The 20,363-nt window shown below is 40.9% G+C and overlaps 1 protein-coding gene across 1 annotated transcript in view; it reads left to right on the top strand.

Annotated features, from left to right (window-relative positions):
• Window positions 1-20,363, top strand: part of Col22a1 (collagen type XXII alpha 1 chain) — a 286,090-nt gene that overhangs the window by 223,869 nt on the left and 41,858 nt on the right. The window contains exons 46-49 of the mRNA XM_027415259.2: window positions 4,768-4,821; window positions 7,565-7,618; window positions 12,400-12,453; window positions 16,381-16,434. Coding sequence (XP_027271060.2) covers window positions 4,768-4,821; window positions 7,565-7,618; window positions 12,400-12,453; window positions 16,381-16,434 — 216 coding nt within the window. The remainder of the gene's footprint in view (window positions 1-4,767; window positions 4,822-7,564; window positions 7,619-12,399; window positions 12,454-16,380; window positions 16,435-20,363) is intronic.

Below are 20,363 nucleotides of genomic sequence, written 5' to 3' on the forward strand. Positions count from 1 at the left end.
GCAGAGTGCCAACTCACACACGTATCAACACTAGATATTATTTTGCAAAGATGTTGGAATAAGTTTTTTCCTTGTGAACCATTTTCTTCCTTCCTCTAAACAATGGCACCTAACACTTGATAAGTATCAATTCATGTAACCCTCATAGCATAGTCTAGGGACTGTGAGAAAGTGTCATTAGCATGACATCAGTGAGCTGCTGTGAACTAGAGTGAGCTGGATGGAAATAGAGCCTGACTTCACATCTCACGAGAAAACTGTGGGGCTCTGGAATCTCATACATTGACCTGCTTCCACCCTCAATCATTCTGGATGGACAGATTGAGATCTAGGAAGGGGTATGACCTGCTTAGATGCAGAGATGAGGAGGGACAGCAATTCATCCAGTAGTGGACTGATTCACTGTCAAGGACTCTTCATAGTACAGTAGGAAAATGCAGGAGCATTGATGTATGCTTCAGGCCAACCTGGACTACATATTGCCAGGACATCCTGGGTTATAGTTTAAGAACACATCTCAAAAACAAAACAAAATACAGAAAAAACAAAAAGCAAAAGACATGACAAGTAAACTGGATGAAGTGGCTGTATCTCTAAGTCCAGCGCTAGTGAAGGCTGGAGAATTATGAATTCAAGGCTATCCTTAGCTACATAGTGAGTCTGAAGTCATTTGAGCTTTATGAGATTCTGTCTCAAAAATTAAAAAAAAAAAAAACTTGACTGCCCAAACATGAGCTGAACAAGAATGACACCAATGCACAGGGCAAAGTGGATGGGGAAAAGCAAACATGACCTCAACCCTATATAAAGAACTACAGGAAACTAAGAACTGGTAGGAGATGCTTCTTTATTCCATCATTATAAATTTAGCTTCTTTGTCAAAAATCGGGTGCTCATAGGTGTGTGGGTTAATATCAGGGTTTTTAACTCTATTCCATTGGTCTACCTGTCTATTTTTGTGCCAATACTGAACTAGTTTCAGGATTATAGCTCTGTAGTAGAATTTGAAGTCAGGATGGTGATGCCTCCGAAAGTGCCTCTATTGTACAGGGTTGTTCTGGCTATCCTGTGTTTTTTGTTTTTCCAAAATTGAGAATTGTTCTTTCAAGGTCTGTGAAGAATTGTGTTGGGATTTTGATGGGGATTGCAATGAATCTGTAGATTGCTTTTGGCAAGATTGCCATTTTTACTATGTTGATCTTATCTATCCAAGAACATGGGAAATCTTTCCATTTTCTGGTATCTTCTTTAATTTCTTTCTTTAAAGACTCAAAATTCTTATGGTACAGGTCTTTCACATTTTGGTTAGTGCTACCCCAAGGTGGTAATTTATGTTGTTTGTGGCAATTGTAAAGGGTGATGTTTCTCTGATTTCTTTTTCTGTGAAAGTATCATCTTTATATAGTAGGACTACTGATTTTTTTAGTTAATCTTGTATCCTACCAATTTGCTGAAGGTGTTTATCAGCTGTAGGAGTTCTGTGGTAGAGTTTTTCCGGTCACTTATGAAAACTATCATATCATCTATAAATAGTGAAAATCTGACTTCTTCCTTTCCAATTTGTATCCCCTTGATCTCCTTTTGTTGTCTTATTGTTCTACCTAGAACTTCAAGGACAATATTGAAGAGATATGGAAAGAGTGGACAGCCTTGTCTTATTCCTGATTTTAGAGGAATTGCATTGAGTTTCTCTCCATTTAATTTGATGTTGGGTGTCAGCTTGCTGTATATTGCTTTAATTATGTTGAGGTATGTTCCTGTTATCCATGATGTCTCCAAGACATTTATCATGAAGGAGTGTTGGATTTTGTCAAAGGCTTTGTCTGCATCTAGTGAGATGAACGTGTGTTGTTTATTTTCCTTAGTCTGTTTATATGGTGGATTACATTGATGGATTTTCATATGTTGAACCATCATTGGATCCCTGAGATGAAGCCTACTAGGTCATGGTGGATGATTTTTCTGGTGTGTTCTTGGATTTGATTTGTCAGGATTTTATTGAGTATTTTTGCATCAATATTCATGAGGAATATTGGTCTGTAGTTCTCTTTCTTAGTTGTGTCTTTGTGTGACTTGGGTACCAAGGTAATTGTAGCCTCGTAAAAAGAGTTTGGCAGTGAACCTTCTGCTTCTATTGTGTGGAATACTTTGATGAGAATTGGTATTAGCTGTTCCTTGAATTTCTGGTACAATTCTTCCCTGAAGCCATCTTGCCCTGGGCTTTTTTTGGGGGGGGGGGTTGGGAGACTTTTGATGACTGCTTCTATTTCATTAGGGTTAATAGGTCTATTTAAGTTGCTTATCTGTTCTTGATTTAACTTTAGTACTGGCATAACTGGATGCTGGCATGTAGAAGACTGCAGATAGGGGAGAAGGGGAGGGGTAAGGAGGACATGAGGGAACAGAAAGGTTGAGTTGGGGGAAGAATAGAAGAAAAAATATAAGAGATACCATAAGAGAAGGAGACATTTTAGGTCTAAAGAGAAATCAGGCACTAGGGAAATGTCTGGAGATCTACAAGGATGACACCAACTAACAATCAAAGCAACCGAGTAGAGGCTACTTTAAATGCCCTCCCCTGATAATGAGATTGATGACTGACTAATATGCCATCCTATAGCCTTCATCCAGCAGCTGATGGAAGTAGGAGCCGACACCCACAGCTAATCACTGAACTGAACTGGAATCCAGTTGCAGAGAAGGATGAGTGATGAGTAAAGGGGTCCAGACCAGGCTGGTGAAACCCACAGAAACAGCTGACCTGAACACGGGTGCTCTTGGTTCCTAGACTGATAGCTGGGAGACCAGCATGGGACTGATCCAGATCCCAGGAATGTGGGTGTCAGTGAGGAGACCTCGGAAATCCATGGGGCCTCCTGTAGTAGATCAGTACTTATCCCTAGCATAGGTGTGGAGTTTGGGAGCCCATTCCACATAGAGGGATACTCCCTGAGCCAAGACACATGGGTTTGGGCCTAGGCCTCTCCCAAAGGATATGACAGACCCTGAAGACCCCCTAGGAAGGCTTTGCCATCCCTGGGGAGCAGAAAGGTTATATGATACATAGGGTTTTAGTTGGGGGGCCTTAGGGGAGAAGAAGAGGGAGAGGGAACTGGGATTGACATGTAAAACAATCTTGTTTCTAATTCAAATAAAAAATGAAAAAAAAAAAAAAGAACTGCTAGGAGCAGGAGAGGTGGTCCTCCCTAGGGAAGAGCACACCAATGAGTTGTCTGGTGCCAAATGTCCAGCATTGAAAACATATATACAAATAGCATTATATGGACTGAGCAGGTTATATTTAGGGATAAAAGAGGCCATGAATTTGAAGGAGAGTATATCCGAGAGTTTGACATGATGAAAGGAAGGGGAGAAACATAACTATAATCTCAGAATATTTTAAAAAGTAGCCTGATATAAAATAAGTAAATGTAGAACCAGGATAGGTGGCAGTTAAGATTTTTGAAATTTGAATCATACTGTGAGGTTTAGTCTATAAAAATACTTCTCATAGGTTGCATGCTCTAAATGTCATGGTAACTATGATGATACTGATGGTGAAAGAAGGCGGTTGGTGATTGTCGGATACTGGTGCTGCTGGTGGTAACCATGGTGATGGTCGTGATGCTTGTGATGAGAAGGGGATGGATATGGGTGATGATCATGTTAATAGTGATGCTGATGATAGAAACCATAGTGATAGTGATGGTAGTGATGATAGTAGTGAGATGGGGATGGTGATAGAGGTGATACTTATGATTATAGTTATGCTGCTGACCATGCTGGTCATGACAGTGCCTAGGAGGATCATGATCAGGTAGTCATGATGATGTACATGTTCACAGAGTACTAACACTGAGCTTATCCCTGGTCTATGAACTTCATAGACTTCTTATGTCACTTAGTTTTATGTCACTATAGCTCCATAACAGATGAATCATTACCATCATTTTCATTGGGAAGGAAGGGAGGAGCCAAAGCACTCTTCCCAGTGGCATGCAGCAAACAATAAGGCTAGCACTAAAGTGCCAAAGAAAAAAATGATAATTACAATAAATAGGTGTTTCCCTTGTCCTGGACTCTAAGTGAATAGCTCTCATACATCATCTCAAGGTTTATTCTGGGCATTCTCTGAGGTGGATTTCATTAGTTATTTTTGTTGTTGGTGGTAATTTGTTAAGAAAAGTACTGCTAAGTGTTTGCTTGGTTCCTTCAGGTCCAATAGCCAATACTAGGGTCATAAGGAACATGTATGTGGAGAAAGTAACCACAGAATTAAGTGTGCAGAGCCCCCTGGTCCCTCTGTTCCTTCTACCTTTCTCACTGACACTTGCTTCTTCCTCTGTCTCACCTTGCTGGAAGACCTCACATTTTCTCTTTCCTTCATTCTGAACCTTCTGCTCCACCTCTCACTGTGGTTACAGATATAACCTGGGATTGTCATCTATCCTTCTAGTAATATTTGCCATCCATTACTATGCTCGGGTTCAGGAATGATATAGCAAATGAGAGAACTCACTCCTGCCTTCCTCCCAGGCCTATTTGCTTATGCTCTCCCAAAGGATCTGAAATGTAGCTAAACAATTTCTTATGCAGTCTTTCAAGCAGGACTTGCTTCTGTCCACTGTTACCCTGGTTGGCTTGCAGCAATAATTTGATAAAGAATTTGAAGAATGGATGAAATCACCGAGTCATATTTGGATATTTTCCGTGAAGTTCTAGTGAAATTTATTATGACCTGACTTGTCTTTTCTATTTTTTTCCAAGGGAAACCAAGGAGATCGTGGTGCAGAGGGTGAGGTGGGACAGAAAGGCGATCAGGTAAAGCCAATTTCTGCCATAAAGAAGCCTGCTTTGCAAGAAAGGCCTCCCTTTCAGCTGTGTCCACCCACTGCTTCTGATGCCAGCCTTGCCTCTTCTGTGCCTGCAGAGGAATGTTTGAATCTTTTTTCCTCCAGTTTTCATTTAAATTAGAAACAAGATTGTTTTACATATCAATCCCAGTTCCCTCTCCCTCCCCTCTTCCTCTGAACACCCCCCCTGTCACTAGCACCCTACTTATCCCATAACCTTTCTGCTCCCCAGGAAGGGTGAGGCCTTCTGTAGGGGGTCTTCGGAGTCTGTCATATCCTTTGGGATAGGGCCTAGCCCCCCCCCATGTGTCTTAGCTCAGGGAGTGTCCCTCTATGTGAAATGGACTCCCAAAGTGCACACCTATGCTAGGGATAAGTATTGATCTACTACAAGAGGCCCCAGAGATTTCTGAGGCCTCCTCACTGACACCTACATTCATGGGGTCTGGATCAGTCCCATGCTGGTTTCACAGCTATCAGTCTGGGGACCAAGAGCTCCCTGTTGTTCAGATCATCTGTTTCTGTGGGTTTCATCAGCCTGGTCTGGACCCCTTTGCTCATCACTCGTCCTTCTCTGCAACTGGATTCCAGTTCAGTTCAGTGATTAGCTGTGTGTGTCTGCTTCTTCTTCCACCAGCTGCTGCATGAAGGCTATAGGATAGCATATAAGTCAGTCATCAATCTCACTATCAGGGGAGGGCATTTAAAGTAGCCTCTCCTTTGTTGTTTTGATTGTTAGTTGGTGTCATCCTTGTAGATCTCCAGACATTCCCCTAGTGCCTGGTATCACTTTAAACCTATAATGGCTCCCTCTATTATGGTATCTCTTATCTTGCTCTCCTCTAGAGGGAGCTAGGAGAATGAGAAGGGAAGAAGAAGAGGGGTGAGGAGGGCATGTGGGAGCAGGAAGTTTGAGTTGGGAGAAGAATAGAGGAATGTTTGAATCTTGTTCTGCTTTCCATCATGATGGTCTGCTTACTGTCATTCTGATCCTTCTCCTAATTGTCTTTGGAGCCTTCATCTTTTCATTTTCTCTGCTTTCTCCCCATGATTGTGTCTCTCTCACTAAAGTGTTTTCATTCTCCAGTAAGTACCCCTTTATCCCTCCTGCCATTTCTTGAGCCCTTCTTTTCCCACTCTGGTACTATTTGAAATGCTTCATAGCATTCCTTGAGCCAGTCATTGCCCTTTTAGGCTGGCAGGACCCCCGCTCCTTATGGTGATAGAATGGCACCAATATTGAAGCTCTGTTCTTCATTTGGATCTAGAATACTGCTTTCCCACTGTCCCCCAACAAGTAGCACTCACTGATTCTGTATAGCCTTGCTTGGGCAGCTTTAGTGATTACTAAGTGACTTGTGCATGGTCTCCACTGCTATCATTTTCCCCTTCTTATTGTTCCCATTCTCTACCAGCCTTCCCTTTCTGCTTTCCTACTGCTCTGTATGTCACACCAAGGCTAAAGGTAACTAATTCCATGCCAGGCAGTGCTCCAGAATCTGAGACACAAAGTGAGCAAGGGTGGATCCTGACCTCAGAGTTTATTGATACAGGTGGGTGGAGGGTGAGCCACTCAGCCAGTGATCCTCAAACAGCCACATGAGAGCTGTCTTCAGGTTTGCTCCCCTGTATTTGGTGAAACAAAAGGTGTCTGTGTTATCATACCAAGAATAGTATATCAGAAACAAAGACTATGCATTGTACTGAGTATTGTATGTGTTTTCCAGTAGCAGGTTTGGAGAGGTAGGAGAGAAAAAGAATTTCTTTGGTATTGTTTTGCACCTTAACATTTTCACACAATACTGAATGTTAGTTAATAAATTATTTTTTAAATTTTATTTATTTAAAAGTTTTTTTCATTGTACACACAGTTCCTCCTCCGTCCCTCCCACCCCTCCCTGTACCTTTCCCCCACCCAACTCCCTTACCCTATCCACTCCTCAGTAAGGGTAAGGCCTCCCATGGGGAGCCAACAAAATCTAGCACATCAAGCTGTTATTTCTAATGCATGGTTTCAGAGATCAGGGCTTAGAGTTCCATGTAGATACTAAATTCTACATGATAAAGAATGAATGGCTCATTCTGTAACTCACAGAAAACTCATATGTAAAAATAGATTATTTCCGTAATATTATCAGAGTATTGATGTCATAGCTAATTTACTCTGAGCTTATTCTGTTAAGGAGGTACACACACACACACACACACACACACACACACACACACACACACACACACACACACACACACACACGGGAGGGGGAGAAGAGAAGTGACAACCCTGTGTAAATGTACATGCCTACTTTATTTTCTCTTGATCTTTAATGTGACACTGTATGCATGTCTGGAAGGTCAGGAGTATAATAAACATAGTTTGTCACGTTCCACCTAGATAGAAGTTACAGACCCTTTAGCTTTTATCTACATCCTCAGCTACTTCCATATGCCTTTCCCCCCACTCCAGATGGTTTTTTAGGGAAATCTCTTTCAAGACATATTAATTTTTATAAATATTGTAATGAACTTTTTTTACCTATGGAGTCATTAAAGATACATGAAAAGAGACCCTTTGTGCCCAGAGTCTACAACCAGACTTGTTACTCTGCTTAGGAGGCAGACTCTGGATTACTTTTTGAAATTTGTTACTTGTTTCAAGTTGAAAGCTTTTTATATGAGTCACTTTTGAATCATCATCTTCTGTGTATTCCTAGGGTCACCCTGGAGTTCCAGGCTTCATGGGCCCACCAGGGAATCCTGGGCCACCAGTAAGTAAATTCTCTAATGATCTTTGTCTCTTGGTTTTGGCATTCAAGGTATGTGTCCATGTACCATGGAGATGCATCACATTGGACATATCTTATTTTAAGGGATGGGTTTACCCTTAAAGCACCCAGAGATGAAAAATAAGTGAATGGGATGAATATTGAGGGATTTGAATAGCTTTGAAAGATGGGCTACTCGGTGGTCTTGGACCTTAGCGATCCTGGCAAGGAACCATGAAGCCAGTATTTTAAGGTTAGGATCTCCAATAAAGAACTCTTTTACACTGAACTTGAAGATGCCCACATACGTCTAGATTATCCCCAATGTTCTGGGATCAATAACTAACAATTTCAAATTATTGTTCACTATTATTCTTTTTAAACACTTATTGCTATTCTCTGGCATTTTTGAAAACTATAACGTCTACTATTAATACCATCCAATTTATTCTGCCATTTAAGCAAATAATTTGCTTGCTCTTGTAGTAACTGTAGCCATGACATTAACACAGAGCCTCAGCATTTTTCAGTTTCTATAGATTAGTCATATTGTTTTTCTGCTTGGAGCCAACTGCAATTACAGCTCTTAGATTCATTGAAGGTAGCCATGACAACAAGCAGTGGTAATTACTGTTCCTGCTGAGCCCAGGACCCCAGAGGTTTCCATGGATTCTCCATGAAACTGTGTGTCTCAGACTTTTCAAACAAGTCCACTCCAAATGACTCAAAGCCTACTGAAAAGGAACCTGTGCCTAACAGAAACCAGGATTTTAAAATAAATATTGTAAAAGAGAGTCAGTTTGGATTATGAAGTTAAAGTTACAAAATTAAACATGATTTGTTATTTTATGCTTTTTTATAGACTACACAGTGTGTGTTTGTACATGTGTGTATGTATGTGTACATGTATGTGCATGGAGATACCTGAAGAGTCCAGAAAGAGTGTGGTGATATCTTACTTGTACAAATAGAGCATGTCTGAAGGTCGGAGAATGGAGTATGCCACTAGATAACCATAGAGGAGGTCTGGAGGTCTATACAGACAGACAGAAAGTGAGCTAGCTGGGCAGAAACAGGATAAAAGGAGGGAGAAACAGGAACTCGATCTCTTCTCTACTGAGACACTAAAGTGATAAGATGTGGCGATGGTTTGCTCCTTCTCTCTGATACCTCAGAATTTTCTGCTATATCTGACTCCAGGTTTTTATTACATAGACCAATTAAGAACTCCATTTATAAAAGGGTGTATCAGAGCTCTTCAAACTGTAGTAACAGATAATCGTAAGATGCTTTGTGGGTACTGGGAACCAAACCCATGCCCTCTGCAAGAAGAAAAAGTGATCTTAATCTTGGGACCATCTCTTCTATCCCTGCTTTGTCTTTTTAAATAGTGTAACAACTCACTGACTTCTAGTTGTGTTAACTGATTGAAAGAAATGAAATGTAAAAAATAGTTTAATTAAATCATGTAAGAGCATAAAACAGCATTTGGCCTTTCATAGTAAACCTCTACAACAAGTTCGTAATTAATTTATACATTTCAAAGAATGAAAAGTTCACTTTAAATCTTTGATGTTGACAGCTTTTTAAATTTCTCAGCCTCGCTCAGTTCCTACCTGATCCTGTTCTGATGGAGACATTTTCTCAGTTGAGGTTCCCCCTTATTTTTTTCCAGAAAACTTTTGCCTTTAGCTTTCTCTCTCTCTCTCTCTCTCTCACTCTCTCTCTCTCTCTCTCTCTCTCTCTCTTCTCCTCTCTCTCTCTCTCTCTCACACACACACACACAAACACACACACACAAACACACACATACATACAACACACACACACACACACACACACACACACACACACACACACACACACACACACAGAAAACCAAACCACAGCCAGCACACCTATTTTATTGTTAGATCCAAAAATCAGACAAAGAAAATCCTGATGAAGGTGGTACTCCAGTGGATATTGGGGAGAGTCATTACCATTAATCAAAGAAGAACATATGAGAAACAGGTGACTTAAAAAAGACAGTATATTGATGAATGATTTCTTGTAGCTGCAAGTGCACCCCATTATCTGAGGATCATAGAGATGGACACAACTTTAAACCTTCTTCCCTTCATCCTAATGACTCTGGTTCCTTCCCACCAGAAATTGCTATAAATTAGAGCTCCTGGACAACCATAAGGCACAGGTCCTGGCTTTGAATGCTCATGTTAAATGATGAGTCTGAGACACAGAAGCAATCATGATCAGAAGCCAATTGAGGCATGTTTCCAGCTTATGTAAATGCTTCCTGAACATCGGTTTTCTGCCATGCTCTGAGCTGCTGTGCTGGAGCTTAGTCAGCCTGTAGACTCAGAGGCTGGTCCCACAGAAACAATTCAAGAGCAGAGAGGTAACCAGCCTTTTTACTTATGCATAACTGGTTCTTATTTGCCAGGTATACCATGGTCTAGGAAACAATCCCTCAGAGCTCTTCCGGCATTTATTTTCTGCTCTCATCCAGTGTCCTTCCATCAGATAAAACTTTTACCACTTTCTTACTATGCTTTTGATTCCAACTTCACAAACTCCATGGTGCAGAGAAAGAAACTTTTGCTAAGTTTGTGTAGAGAAATCCAGATTTGAGATAGAAGTTACACTTAGCTTTAGGTTAAAAGTATAATTTTACCAAGAACCTCATTCTGTTTTTTAAAACATCACAGATGTCCCTATAGTTCATGAACATTATTTGGTTTCTTAACTAGTCTAAGAGATGTAGGCAATCAAACAGCATTCTGCCCTAAGAACTTCCAATCCATAGAAAATCAGTCATATTTACAACATCAAGTTTCATTGAGGTATAATACTGTAGTATGGTTATTTCTCTGTTCCTATAACATGGATAGCACCTAAAAAAATCCAATTGCATAGAGGGAGGAATGCTGAGCAAAGGGAAACCCACAGAAACAGCTGACCTGAACAAAGGGGAGTTCATGGACCTCAGACTGATTGCTGGGAAACCAGCATAGGACTGATCCAGACCCCTGAATGAGAAGTCAGTTTGGAGGTCTGGCTAGTCTACAGGGCCTATGTTAGTGGATCAGTATTTATCCCTAGTACACCAATGGACTTTGGGAGCCCACTCCACATAGAGGGATGCTCTCTCAGCCTAGATACATGGGGGAGGTTCTAGGCCCTACTTCAAATGCTATGACAGACTTTGAAGATCCCCATGGAAGGCCTGACCCTCCCTGGGGAGCAGAAAGGGGATGGGATAGGGGAGGGAGAGGGAACTGGGATTGACACGTAAAACAAGCTTGTTTCTAATTTAAATTAAAAATTACAAAACAAAATTACTCAATTGGTACATGTAAATCAATCAGAAACCACTGAATAATTATCAATATAGTTCTGTGAGAACTTGTTTCTCCATGCTTCATGATTAGTCAATAACTATTATGGGTCTGGTCCTTCAATGGAAGACTGACATGATATTAGATGGCCCTTTGCAAAGTCCTTGGGATGTTTTTGATGGCTAGTTCTTTATGTGTAGTGGTTTCTCTCTTTTTCTGCAATTCACAAAGGAACTAGCATTTGGAGGGGTAATGTAACTGGCACTGGGTTACAGAGCTACTCTGTGAAGAGGCAGGATACATACCCAGAATTTGGAATCTGAGGTTCAGTGTGAGCCAGTCCCCCTGTTCTATATTAAGCACTCCTTCCAACTCATCTCAAACATTCCCCATCTCAAGCCTGCATAGGACCAAACTAGGCCCTCTGAATGTGGGTGACAGTTGTGTGGCTTGGGAAGTTTATGGGGCCACTGGCAATGGAGCCAGGATTTATCCCTAGTGCATGAACTAGCTTTTGGATCCCATTCTCTGTGGAGGGATACCTTGCTCTGCCTAGATACAAGGGCGGGTGGGCAGAGGGCCTTGGTCTTGTCTCAATTTGACTTGACAGACTTTGATGATCCCTCATGGGAGGCCTCACCCTCTCTGAGGAGTGGACAGGGCGGGGTATGATGGGGGAAAGATGTAGGTAACAGGAAGCAAGGAGGGAGGGGGAACTGGGATTGGTATGTAAAATTTAAAAAAAGATTGTTTAAAAGAAACATTCCCTATCGCCTTAAAATGTAGGCAGTTTCTATATTTTCAGAGAGACAGGAATTGAGTTTAGAGATCACATGCAGCTTATGAATGCTAGCAAGAATAAAATGCCTAAATTCACCCAAAGAAGTGCTCCCTTCATCCCCTACTCCCATCCGATTATTCAAAAATATTTACTGAGTATATATGTTCCCGGGAAGAGGAGAAATCATGGGGTTTTTGATATAGGAGTGATTGGAAAAGAGGAATATAGACAATAAAGAATTTAAAATCAGCAAACAGTAAGGTATCAGACATTGGCAAGTGCTCCAGAAAAAAAAAATAGTTACAAAAGGGGAAAGATATTAATATGGTTTATGAGGAACCAGTGCTTGAACTTCTCGATCTTGCAGGTAGCAAGTATTTCTCTTAGAAACTGATGCCTGGGATGAGCCTGTGAGCATGGGGACAAGGATGTAGGTAGAAGGAACAACACCCCCAAAAGCAGTGGTATAGACTCATGCCTGGGGCTTACCCTGCATTTCTTACTCACTGCTTGGGAACTCTTCTTCCTTTTTTTTCAAGTGTGAAGATCTTCTGTTGTATTAGGGATGACTGGCTGGTTAGCGCTTTGCCCTTCCTGAAATGTGGTTGCTCCCCCAGCCTCATTCCATCTGCACATGAAACTGGTCTTCTGCCTTGTCTTTGTAGGGAGCAGATGGAAAAGCAGGCCCTGCAGGACCACCAGGACTTAAAGGTCCCCAGGTAAGTGTGTGGGAGACAGACTCACCTTTATGTTGACCTTTAGGACTTTTTAGAGCCTTGTGTTTGCCAGCTCTACTCCCATCTTCTCCTATTGTGACCCACCATGTTCCCGAGTCTCTGTTCACTGCCATGGTTTCTAGTAGGGGGAATGTAGGGCAAATTGCCTTCTGCTAGGTATCTCATTACATTACCATTAAAATGAAGGTTTTGATGGAGTGGGCTGGTAACCTGTGATTCACCAACGAAAACAAGCTCTAAATGTACATTCCATCTTTCATCACAGTAGTCTCTGTTCTGAGTAAGCACAGGTAAGTAACAAGCCCATTCTTGTACCGTGTGGTATGCTCAGGTGTGTTTCAGGCTGGAGACAGCTCTGTTATCACAACTGTTCAGAGGAAGGTACAAGTTGGAAAGAAGGTCGTTGCTCAAGGACCCCCAAATAATAGCTAGTGCTGTTAGCAGTTGAACTTAATGCTTTTTAATTTCAAAACCTAGAATTATTTTTTTTAATCAAGCTACTAGAACCACATCTGGATTCAGTACCATAAAGCAAAAGCTAAACAACAGGTTGGAAGGCATTGTGCTGTTTGCACGGTACTTGTAGGTACACCCAATATATCAATACACCTTATCCCTTTTGGCTTCTCTCCAGCCATTTCAGCCTTGTTATTTAGAGTTTAGAATTGTGATACCCATTTTATGAATAAGGGAAGTGAGACCAGAGAAACAGTCAACATTTAACAGAAGAGTCAGGGCCAACAGTTGGTGACAGGAAGCTCGGTAGCATAGTCACAGCGAATGAGTTTGAGCTCCTGCTCTTGTGTCTCTGGCAAGCACATTCTCAGAAGGGCCCTTAGGTACAATTAATAATACCACACCCTTCTTTGCCAGCGTGGAAAATTGGTCCCTAGCAGATAAAGGCATACAGGAAATTGATGTTCAACTTGGGACTTAAGTCAATTTGAAGACATCAGTTTGGTGTTCTTTCTACTATTTCACACCAACTCACCATGGAACACTGAGACTGAGCCCCACAGCTCTTTGCAGGATCATCCTTTGGTCAATCCATTTGAAGCAACCCATGTATAAAAATCCCAGGATAGAAAGCACTGTAGGCAGCTTTTTATTGATTCTCAGACCATAAACAACTTTCCTAATAAAGCTAATGGACTGTTTACCTGAGGAGAATAAGATACTGTGCCCAGTTGTAAAATCATTGCATTGCTACGAATGAAACTCTATTAAATAAGAATTTGATTCTATCATGAGACCCCTTGGTAAGTTACAGGAGTGGTCAAAGCAGCCTATAGTCCTGATAGATTACTATAAATATTAAATTGAGATATAGTTGAAGTTTTCTTAGGTGAAATGATATTGGCTGGGTAATATGGAAACGCACAGTTCATATAATCTTAAGTATTCTCACTGTTTTGAACTAAAACATAAACTACCTGCCATTATTTTGATATGACATGAAGGGCAGCAGTATGATGTTGAGTCCCCAAATGGCACCTCTTATAATTACTCTTATAAAACACAAAGTCTAAATAGTCTCTCCTTGCTACTAAAAGTGGCTTGAGGACATAACTCCTCTGAAGCAATATGAGTGGAGAATTTTAGATTGTCTGGGTTTCTGTTGACCTTTTAGAGCTGTTGAACTTGTATTTTCAACTTGAAGACTTAATTTGAAAAACAAGTCAGTATTTTCTATTTTCTGCCTGATTTCAAATAGTTGCTTAATAAATATTTAAATGTGTTAAATCCACAGCAAGTGAATGGTACAAGCAAACTTAAGGGGGAAAGCCCTGTGTTACCTTGTGAGCATTAGGTTATAAAGAGAGATCAGGGAGGTTCTGTGGTGAAGACTGGCCAGAGTGTTCTGGAAGATTGGTGGAGCTGGCTCCTTGTGCTGGAATATGAAGCCGGAGGCTATTTAGAGAGTGTCTGTCTACTATGTATATCTCCTGATCTCTTGGTGAAGTGAACTGCTTTGTTTAGAGACATTTTGTGGTGGTTGTGGAGTCAGGAGGCAGAATTCTCTCCTGAACTTGCCTCCCTCACTTGAGAATCAAGTGAATGAGATAGCTCAAGGCTTAGCAAAGTTTATCTATGAAGAAACAAATAGGAAACATTTCAGACTTTGTGAGACACAGTTCTCTGTTGTAACTACTGAACTGAGCTACAGTAAGGCAGCATGGGCCATACACAATGCATATTGTTATAGGGTATGAATTTCTACTAATACAACCTTATTTACAAGAATAGGCAGAGGACTGGAAATTGTTGACCCTGTTCTGGAATCACTATTTTTCCATTTTAAGGTTCTTGGGACAATGAGCATCTGGAAAGGTGTCCAGAATGCTTCATAATCAGTATTGAAGATTCCCCAATGTTGACTGAATATTTGATAGTGTATATCTACACTATTTGCAAATGTGGTGGTAGATTCTGTAATAGGAGAGTTGAATATTATGCTTTGCTGGATTGGTTAACTGCATAGATCTGAGAGGCAGTGCGTCCTGATTGTCCTAAATGTCTTATAGCATAATGCTACAAAAACACAGCACACCCCAAACTTAAATAAACTCAAAGGCATATCACATTATTTATATTATTTTAGAATTATAAGTAACTTTTCCATGAATATGAAGTGTGTGAATACTTCGCAGGAGCTTTTAACAATAATAAACATAGAGCATGATCCTTTCTGCAACACACTCAAGTGTCTGTAAAACAACTCTTCTGTGTTGTGAGCATGTGTTGCTGCTATCTCCTTCCAGGTTTAGATTTGGCTAAACACAGTTTTCAGTTTGTACACAGAACAAATAGTGCTAAATAAAGGAACTTTGTTTTGGCCCCCTGATAGGGCCATTAAAAAAATCTGTATAGATGTGGATTAAGTACACATTTTTGCTTGTTTTCACTTACGTTGTGAAGGTAAAATCATAACCCTTTAAAAAAGAGCTTCTCTACTCTTGGATGCTGACCCTTTTGGGAGCAAATGTCCTATTCACAGGGGCTACCTAAGACTATCAGAAAGCACAGTATTTACATTATGATTCATAACTAGCAAAAATGGAGGTATGAAGTAGCAACAAAAATAATGTTATGGTTGGGTGTCACCACAGCATGAGGAACTTCATTTAAGGGTCACAGCATTAGGATTGTTGAGAACCATTGCTTTGGACTATCCCATTTTATGTCATTAGAGGCATCAGAATCTTGTCTTGCAAATGTCCTGGTAGGGGTTGGAAAGTTTTCAAGAGCCCTGCATACTCATGGCAGAGACATGGGGTGATGGTGATAGGAAGTTGAGCAGTGTGATCAGAACAGAGGCTGAAACCCTGGTGGCAGCTATAGGCCTTCATGAATGAAATGGGAAACATAATACCAATTGATGCAATTCAGCAAAACAGACTTTCAAACTACCATGCATCTTTTATGGAAGGGATAATGACTTGTAGCTATTTTTGGTTAAAGATTTGGGAGTCTCTGGGGGGGAAATATACAATGAAAACAATGAAACAGTGGATTACATGGGCCTCTTGCCCAGCCTTTCACTTGTGCTGGTTTCTGTAGTTGCAGAACCCAAGGTCCTAGGCTGTGCTATGGGAAGGGACAAATGTTGAGTTGGCTCTGGAGTCACGTCTTGTGAACTCCAATGCCCCAAATCTTCCACAGCCTTCTAATGGTAGATTCCCTGAGTCTCTGTAATGTAGAGTGGGTCTCTGTGCCAGCACTGTTTGATCATGCATGTTGAAGATATCACAGCACTTGAGAGTGGCATAGCCTTTGAAGCAAGGAGGTAGCAGGTGCACCCTAGCTTTTAACCAACTCCTCCTAGCTCACGGGACAGCCACCTGTGAGATTGCTTTTCAGAATAACTAACTAAAGATTTCATGGCATTTTTATGTCTTGCTCTTTCAGGGCAAAGAAGGCCCTCCTGGTCCTCAAGGCCCATCAGGCATTCCAGGAATCCCAGTAAGTATCAAAGAGTCTCGTTTCTCATCAGAAAAGTAAGCAAGCAAAAATACATCTGAGCCAGATGTGGTGGTACACACCTATAATCCCACTGGCAGAGGGGTGAGGCAGATTTTAAGGCTAGCCTGAGATACAGGGGATGCTGTCTTAAAAATCCCCTCCACAAAAAAGAATTCATTGTAAGAGCAATGTGTGGCCAGTAGTGGAATTTATGGTATTTTAGGAAATTAGAAGAAAAACAATCTTTCACCTGGTTATTACAAATATCTTAATCTCCTACTAGGCTAAAAATTGATGGTTTCTTATGGACATAAATAATTCTCATTTTCTCTCTCCTCCTATAGTTACACAAATATATACATTCCTATATGTATCCCTGCATACCCAGACAGGTATGAGGTATGAGAGAAAAATGTTTCTTCTCAGCTCTACAATTTATGATACACCTCATCAGTGTTGAGATCTCCAGCTTATACTAATTGTCTGTCTGGGAAGATTCTCTCTTGGAGAATGAGCTCTTGTGATTAACTGCCCACAGCATCCCACTTCTGCACCCCAACATGCATTCTTTCATTCCAGCCACACTGATATTCTTTTGGCTCCTAAAATACACTATAGTGTGTCCTGCCACAACTGAACCCCTCCAAGCCACGGGGATTTTGCATGTGCATTTTTGTCTACCCAGAATGACCCCTCTTCACTAGTTGATGCTCTTCAACTCTTGGGTACTGGGAATGGATTCTAGAGTTTCATATACAGTAGGCAAATAAATGCTCTACCACTGTGCCACATCCCCATGCCCTAATTCAATCTACTTGCTGTTTTCCTCCTCCTTGGATTTACTACAAACATGCATACATACGTACACACACACACACACACACACACACACACACACACACACACACACACACACACACGTGTCATTGCTATTTACTGATTCTGATCACACCTATGTTGAACATGCTAGGCAGTTGCAAACCCCTAGGTCCCAGTCTCAGCCCAGGTGTTCATTCTTGCTTCCTTCTCAGCCAAGGTGAATTCCTAGTCTCCTGTTACTTTTCCCTTTGTTTCTGAATCTGCACTCTGGCTCTGGTCATATTCACTTTTTTATTATTATTCAGTATCTCTAATTAGGAAGTTCCTGTATACTAGTTTGGGAAACATAATAATGAAGATAGTTGGAAATTGTATTGTGGGTTTCAGTTCCTATGATAAGGGCATCTACGTGTATTTAGTCTTGGGTCCCTGCACAGCAAAGAGTAATAAAAGAAGTGTGGGAGTGGGTGAATAGCTCTCTGAGGTCCCTTGCTACTCAGCTGTCTAACAATCATGACCACTGATGGAGGAGGCCTCTCCTGGCCAGCTATCATGACAACCATTGTAACCCTAGAAGTTAAGGAACCTGTTGAGGTTCATACATCATAGTGATTTAATTCTATTTATGATAAAGCCAAGTAATGAAAATTTTCAATTAATATGAGATAAGATTAGAGGCAGGAAGCCAAGATATAATCACGCTGTTTTCTTGACTCTGTTCAGTCCTCTTCCTCACTCTTCTCCTTTCTGGCCTTTAACATTGAGGTAAAGGTCTTACTTTCCACACTTTTTCTACTTACCTCCCCTCTCCCTCTTCCCCTTCAATGCAGTCCTAATCACATCACTCTTTATAGTGCCTGTCATCACTACTATACCAAGACTGGGCTTATACTGGCTTTTTTCTGTGCATGGCTGTGGGCCTTCCTCCCTGTGACTTTTGATTAAAGGGCAGAATAAGGTTATGGTTCCTTCTTGGTCTATGATACCTAACCTTCTTTCCTCTCCAGCTTATTCTTATCTATTTCTCTTAACTCCCTCCCCGGTTGTAGTCATTCCAGCTATTTTTCCTTCCTGTATCAAGGTTCCTACCTCATCCTTTGCCTTCTACTTGGGCAGCGAGAACTACTACAACTTCCAGGTGAATCAAAGTTCCCCATAGTTTGCTGTGTACATAGAACCCTCCACACATGACTGAATCCCACTCATTACTAAACCACACCATTAGACATCATGTACTCCTGATACATGCTCATGACCTCCCAGCAGGGTTAGCTATGAACTTGAACTAAACGTAAAACCAGAGGCTGGAGGGATAGCTAAACTCTTAAAAGAGTGCTTGCTGTCCTATAGAATATGAGTTCAGTTGCCACATGGGGAAGTTCAAAACCACCTGTATTTCTAAGGGACTCAATGCCTTCTTCTGGTCTATATGATCATGCATACACACGTGGAAAGCACACACACTGTGCATGTACACACACATTAATAAAATGATATTAATTAATAAATGAAACCCAAACTTAATACCAGCCTTTATAGCCCTATTACAGAATTTATGGCATAGCCATGAACATCTCTTGCTGCTTTTCTGCCTCTTTTCATCTGACTTCCCTAATGGTGCCAAGTTAGTACTTTCTCAGTCTAGGCTAAAGGTTGGAAAAGGCAAGTGAGTGACACATGAATGATAGCAAATCCCTGAATTGTGCTTTCAAAGTCCTAGTTCCACAGTAGACTGAAATTTCCTGAGAGGACACATCAAAGAGGGAGAAATGTTACATTTGAGACCATCAAGACTATAAGGACTCAGGCAATGGACACCCAAAATGTATTGATGAGACTCCGGGAGCTTCCTAAAGATTCAGGGGAGCTCAGTCAAGGTCAACATATGTATGCAGAGAAAAATTAACATGGGTAAGGAAGAATATGTGACAGGTACAGGCAGCTGCAGACAGATATGGCTGTATGTATGTATTACAGATAGGCAGTATTTAACACCTTCTACTTCTGCTAGTTGCTATGAGGGAGGCAAGACCCTTGAAGCTCACTAACTTCTGAGGACCAACACCAGGAAGTGAAACAATGAATCTTTCTCTTAAGGGCCATCTCTCTGCCATGCTTGCTGGATGAAACACTCTGCATCTGTGGCATTTCATAAAATCTTAACCCTGCGGCACAAACACAATATATGTCTATTCATTTAAAGTGAGGGATCCAAGGTTCCCAAGGTTAGGAACTGCCATCCAAGTCACTACTAAAAGATAGCTTTCCTGTCTTGGGAAGCCTGTTTATTTCTCAGATTACACAGGAGGCCACAGAACACTCTCAAGTCACTGCTTTCAGGGACAAAGGGTCACACCTGAAGTCCCCAGACATTGCTTTTTCTAGCCTGAGTTTGCTGACGTCCTTCCTTCCCATGGCTTATATCAAACTATAGCTCACTGGACCCTCCTCCCCATGGACTCTGTGTCTAGGGAGGAACAACTGAACTTTTTAATCTTTGTGTATATTTAATTAAAATATTAATTACTTCATTTCCCCATCCCTTCTCTCTCCCCTACAGTTCTTTCATGCCCTCCCAGATCTTACTTTCAATTTCATGGCCTCTTTGTCTTTAATTATTATTTAAAGATTTGTAGTGTTATTATGTATAAATAATTATATATTTACATATGCATGTAAACACATGATTATATAAAAACAACCTTCTAAGTCCATTTAATGTTGCGATTTCAAGGATGTGATTTCAAGGAGGACCACCTGGGATTGATAGTCAGCTGGTGGCATCATCCCTGGGGAAGACTAATTCTGTCTTCTCCAGCATTCCTTAGTTTCCTGCAGTTTTTTGTCTAGTAGGGGTACCCTGAGATTTTGTCCTTCTTCATTAATATGTGTGTTGGTGTTACTGGGTCCTGTTTAGGCTGCTATATGTTGTGGTATTATTGGTGATACTTTCTTGTTATTTCTAGCAGATATAATTTCACAGACTTCCTAATTCTCTTGGCTAGTATAGTCTTTGTGTTCTTTCTTCCATGATGTTCCTTAAGCTTTTAAGTGCAGAGAAGATGGATCCAACTTATAAGTTGGTTTATTTGAAGTGTACATAATAATGC

This window comes from Cricetulus griseus, chromosome 4 (assembly GCF_003668045.3).
Source record: "Cricetulus griseus strain 17A/GY chromosome 4, alternate assembly CriGri-PICRH-1.0, whole genome shotgun sequence".
Classification (NCBI taxonomy): Eukaryota; Metazoa; Chordata; class Mammalia; order Rodentia; family Cricetidae; genus Cricetulus; species Cricetulus griseus.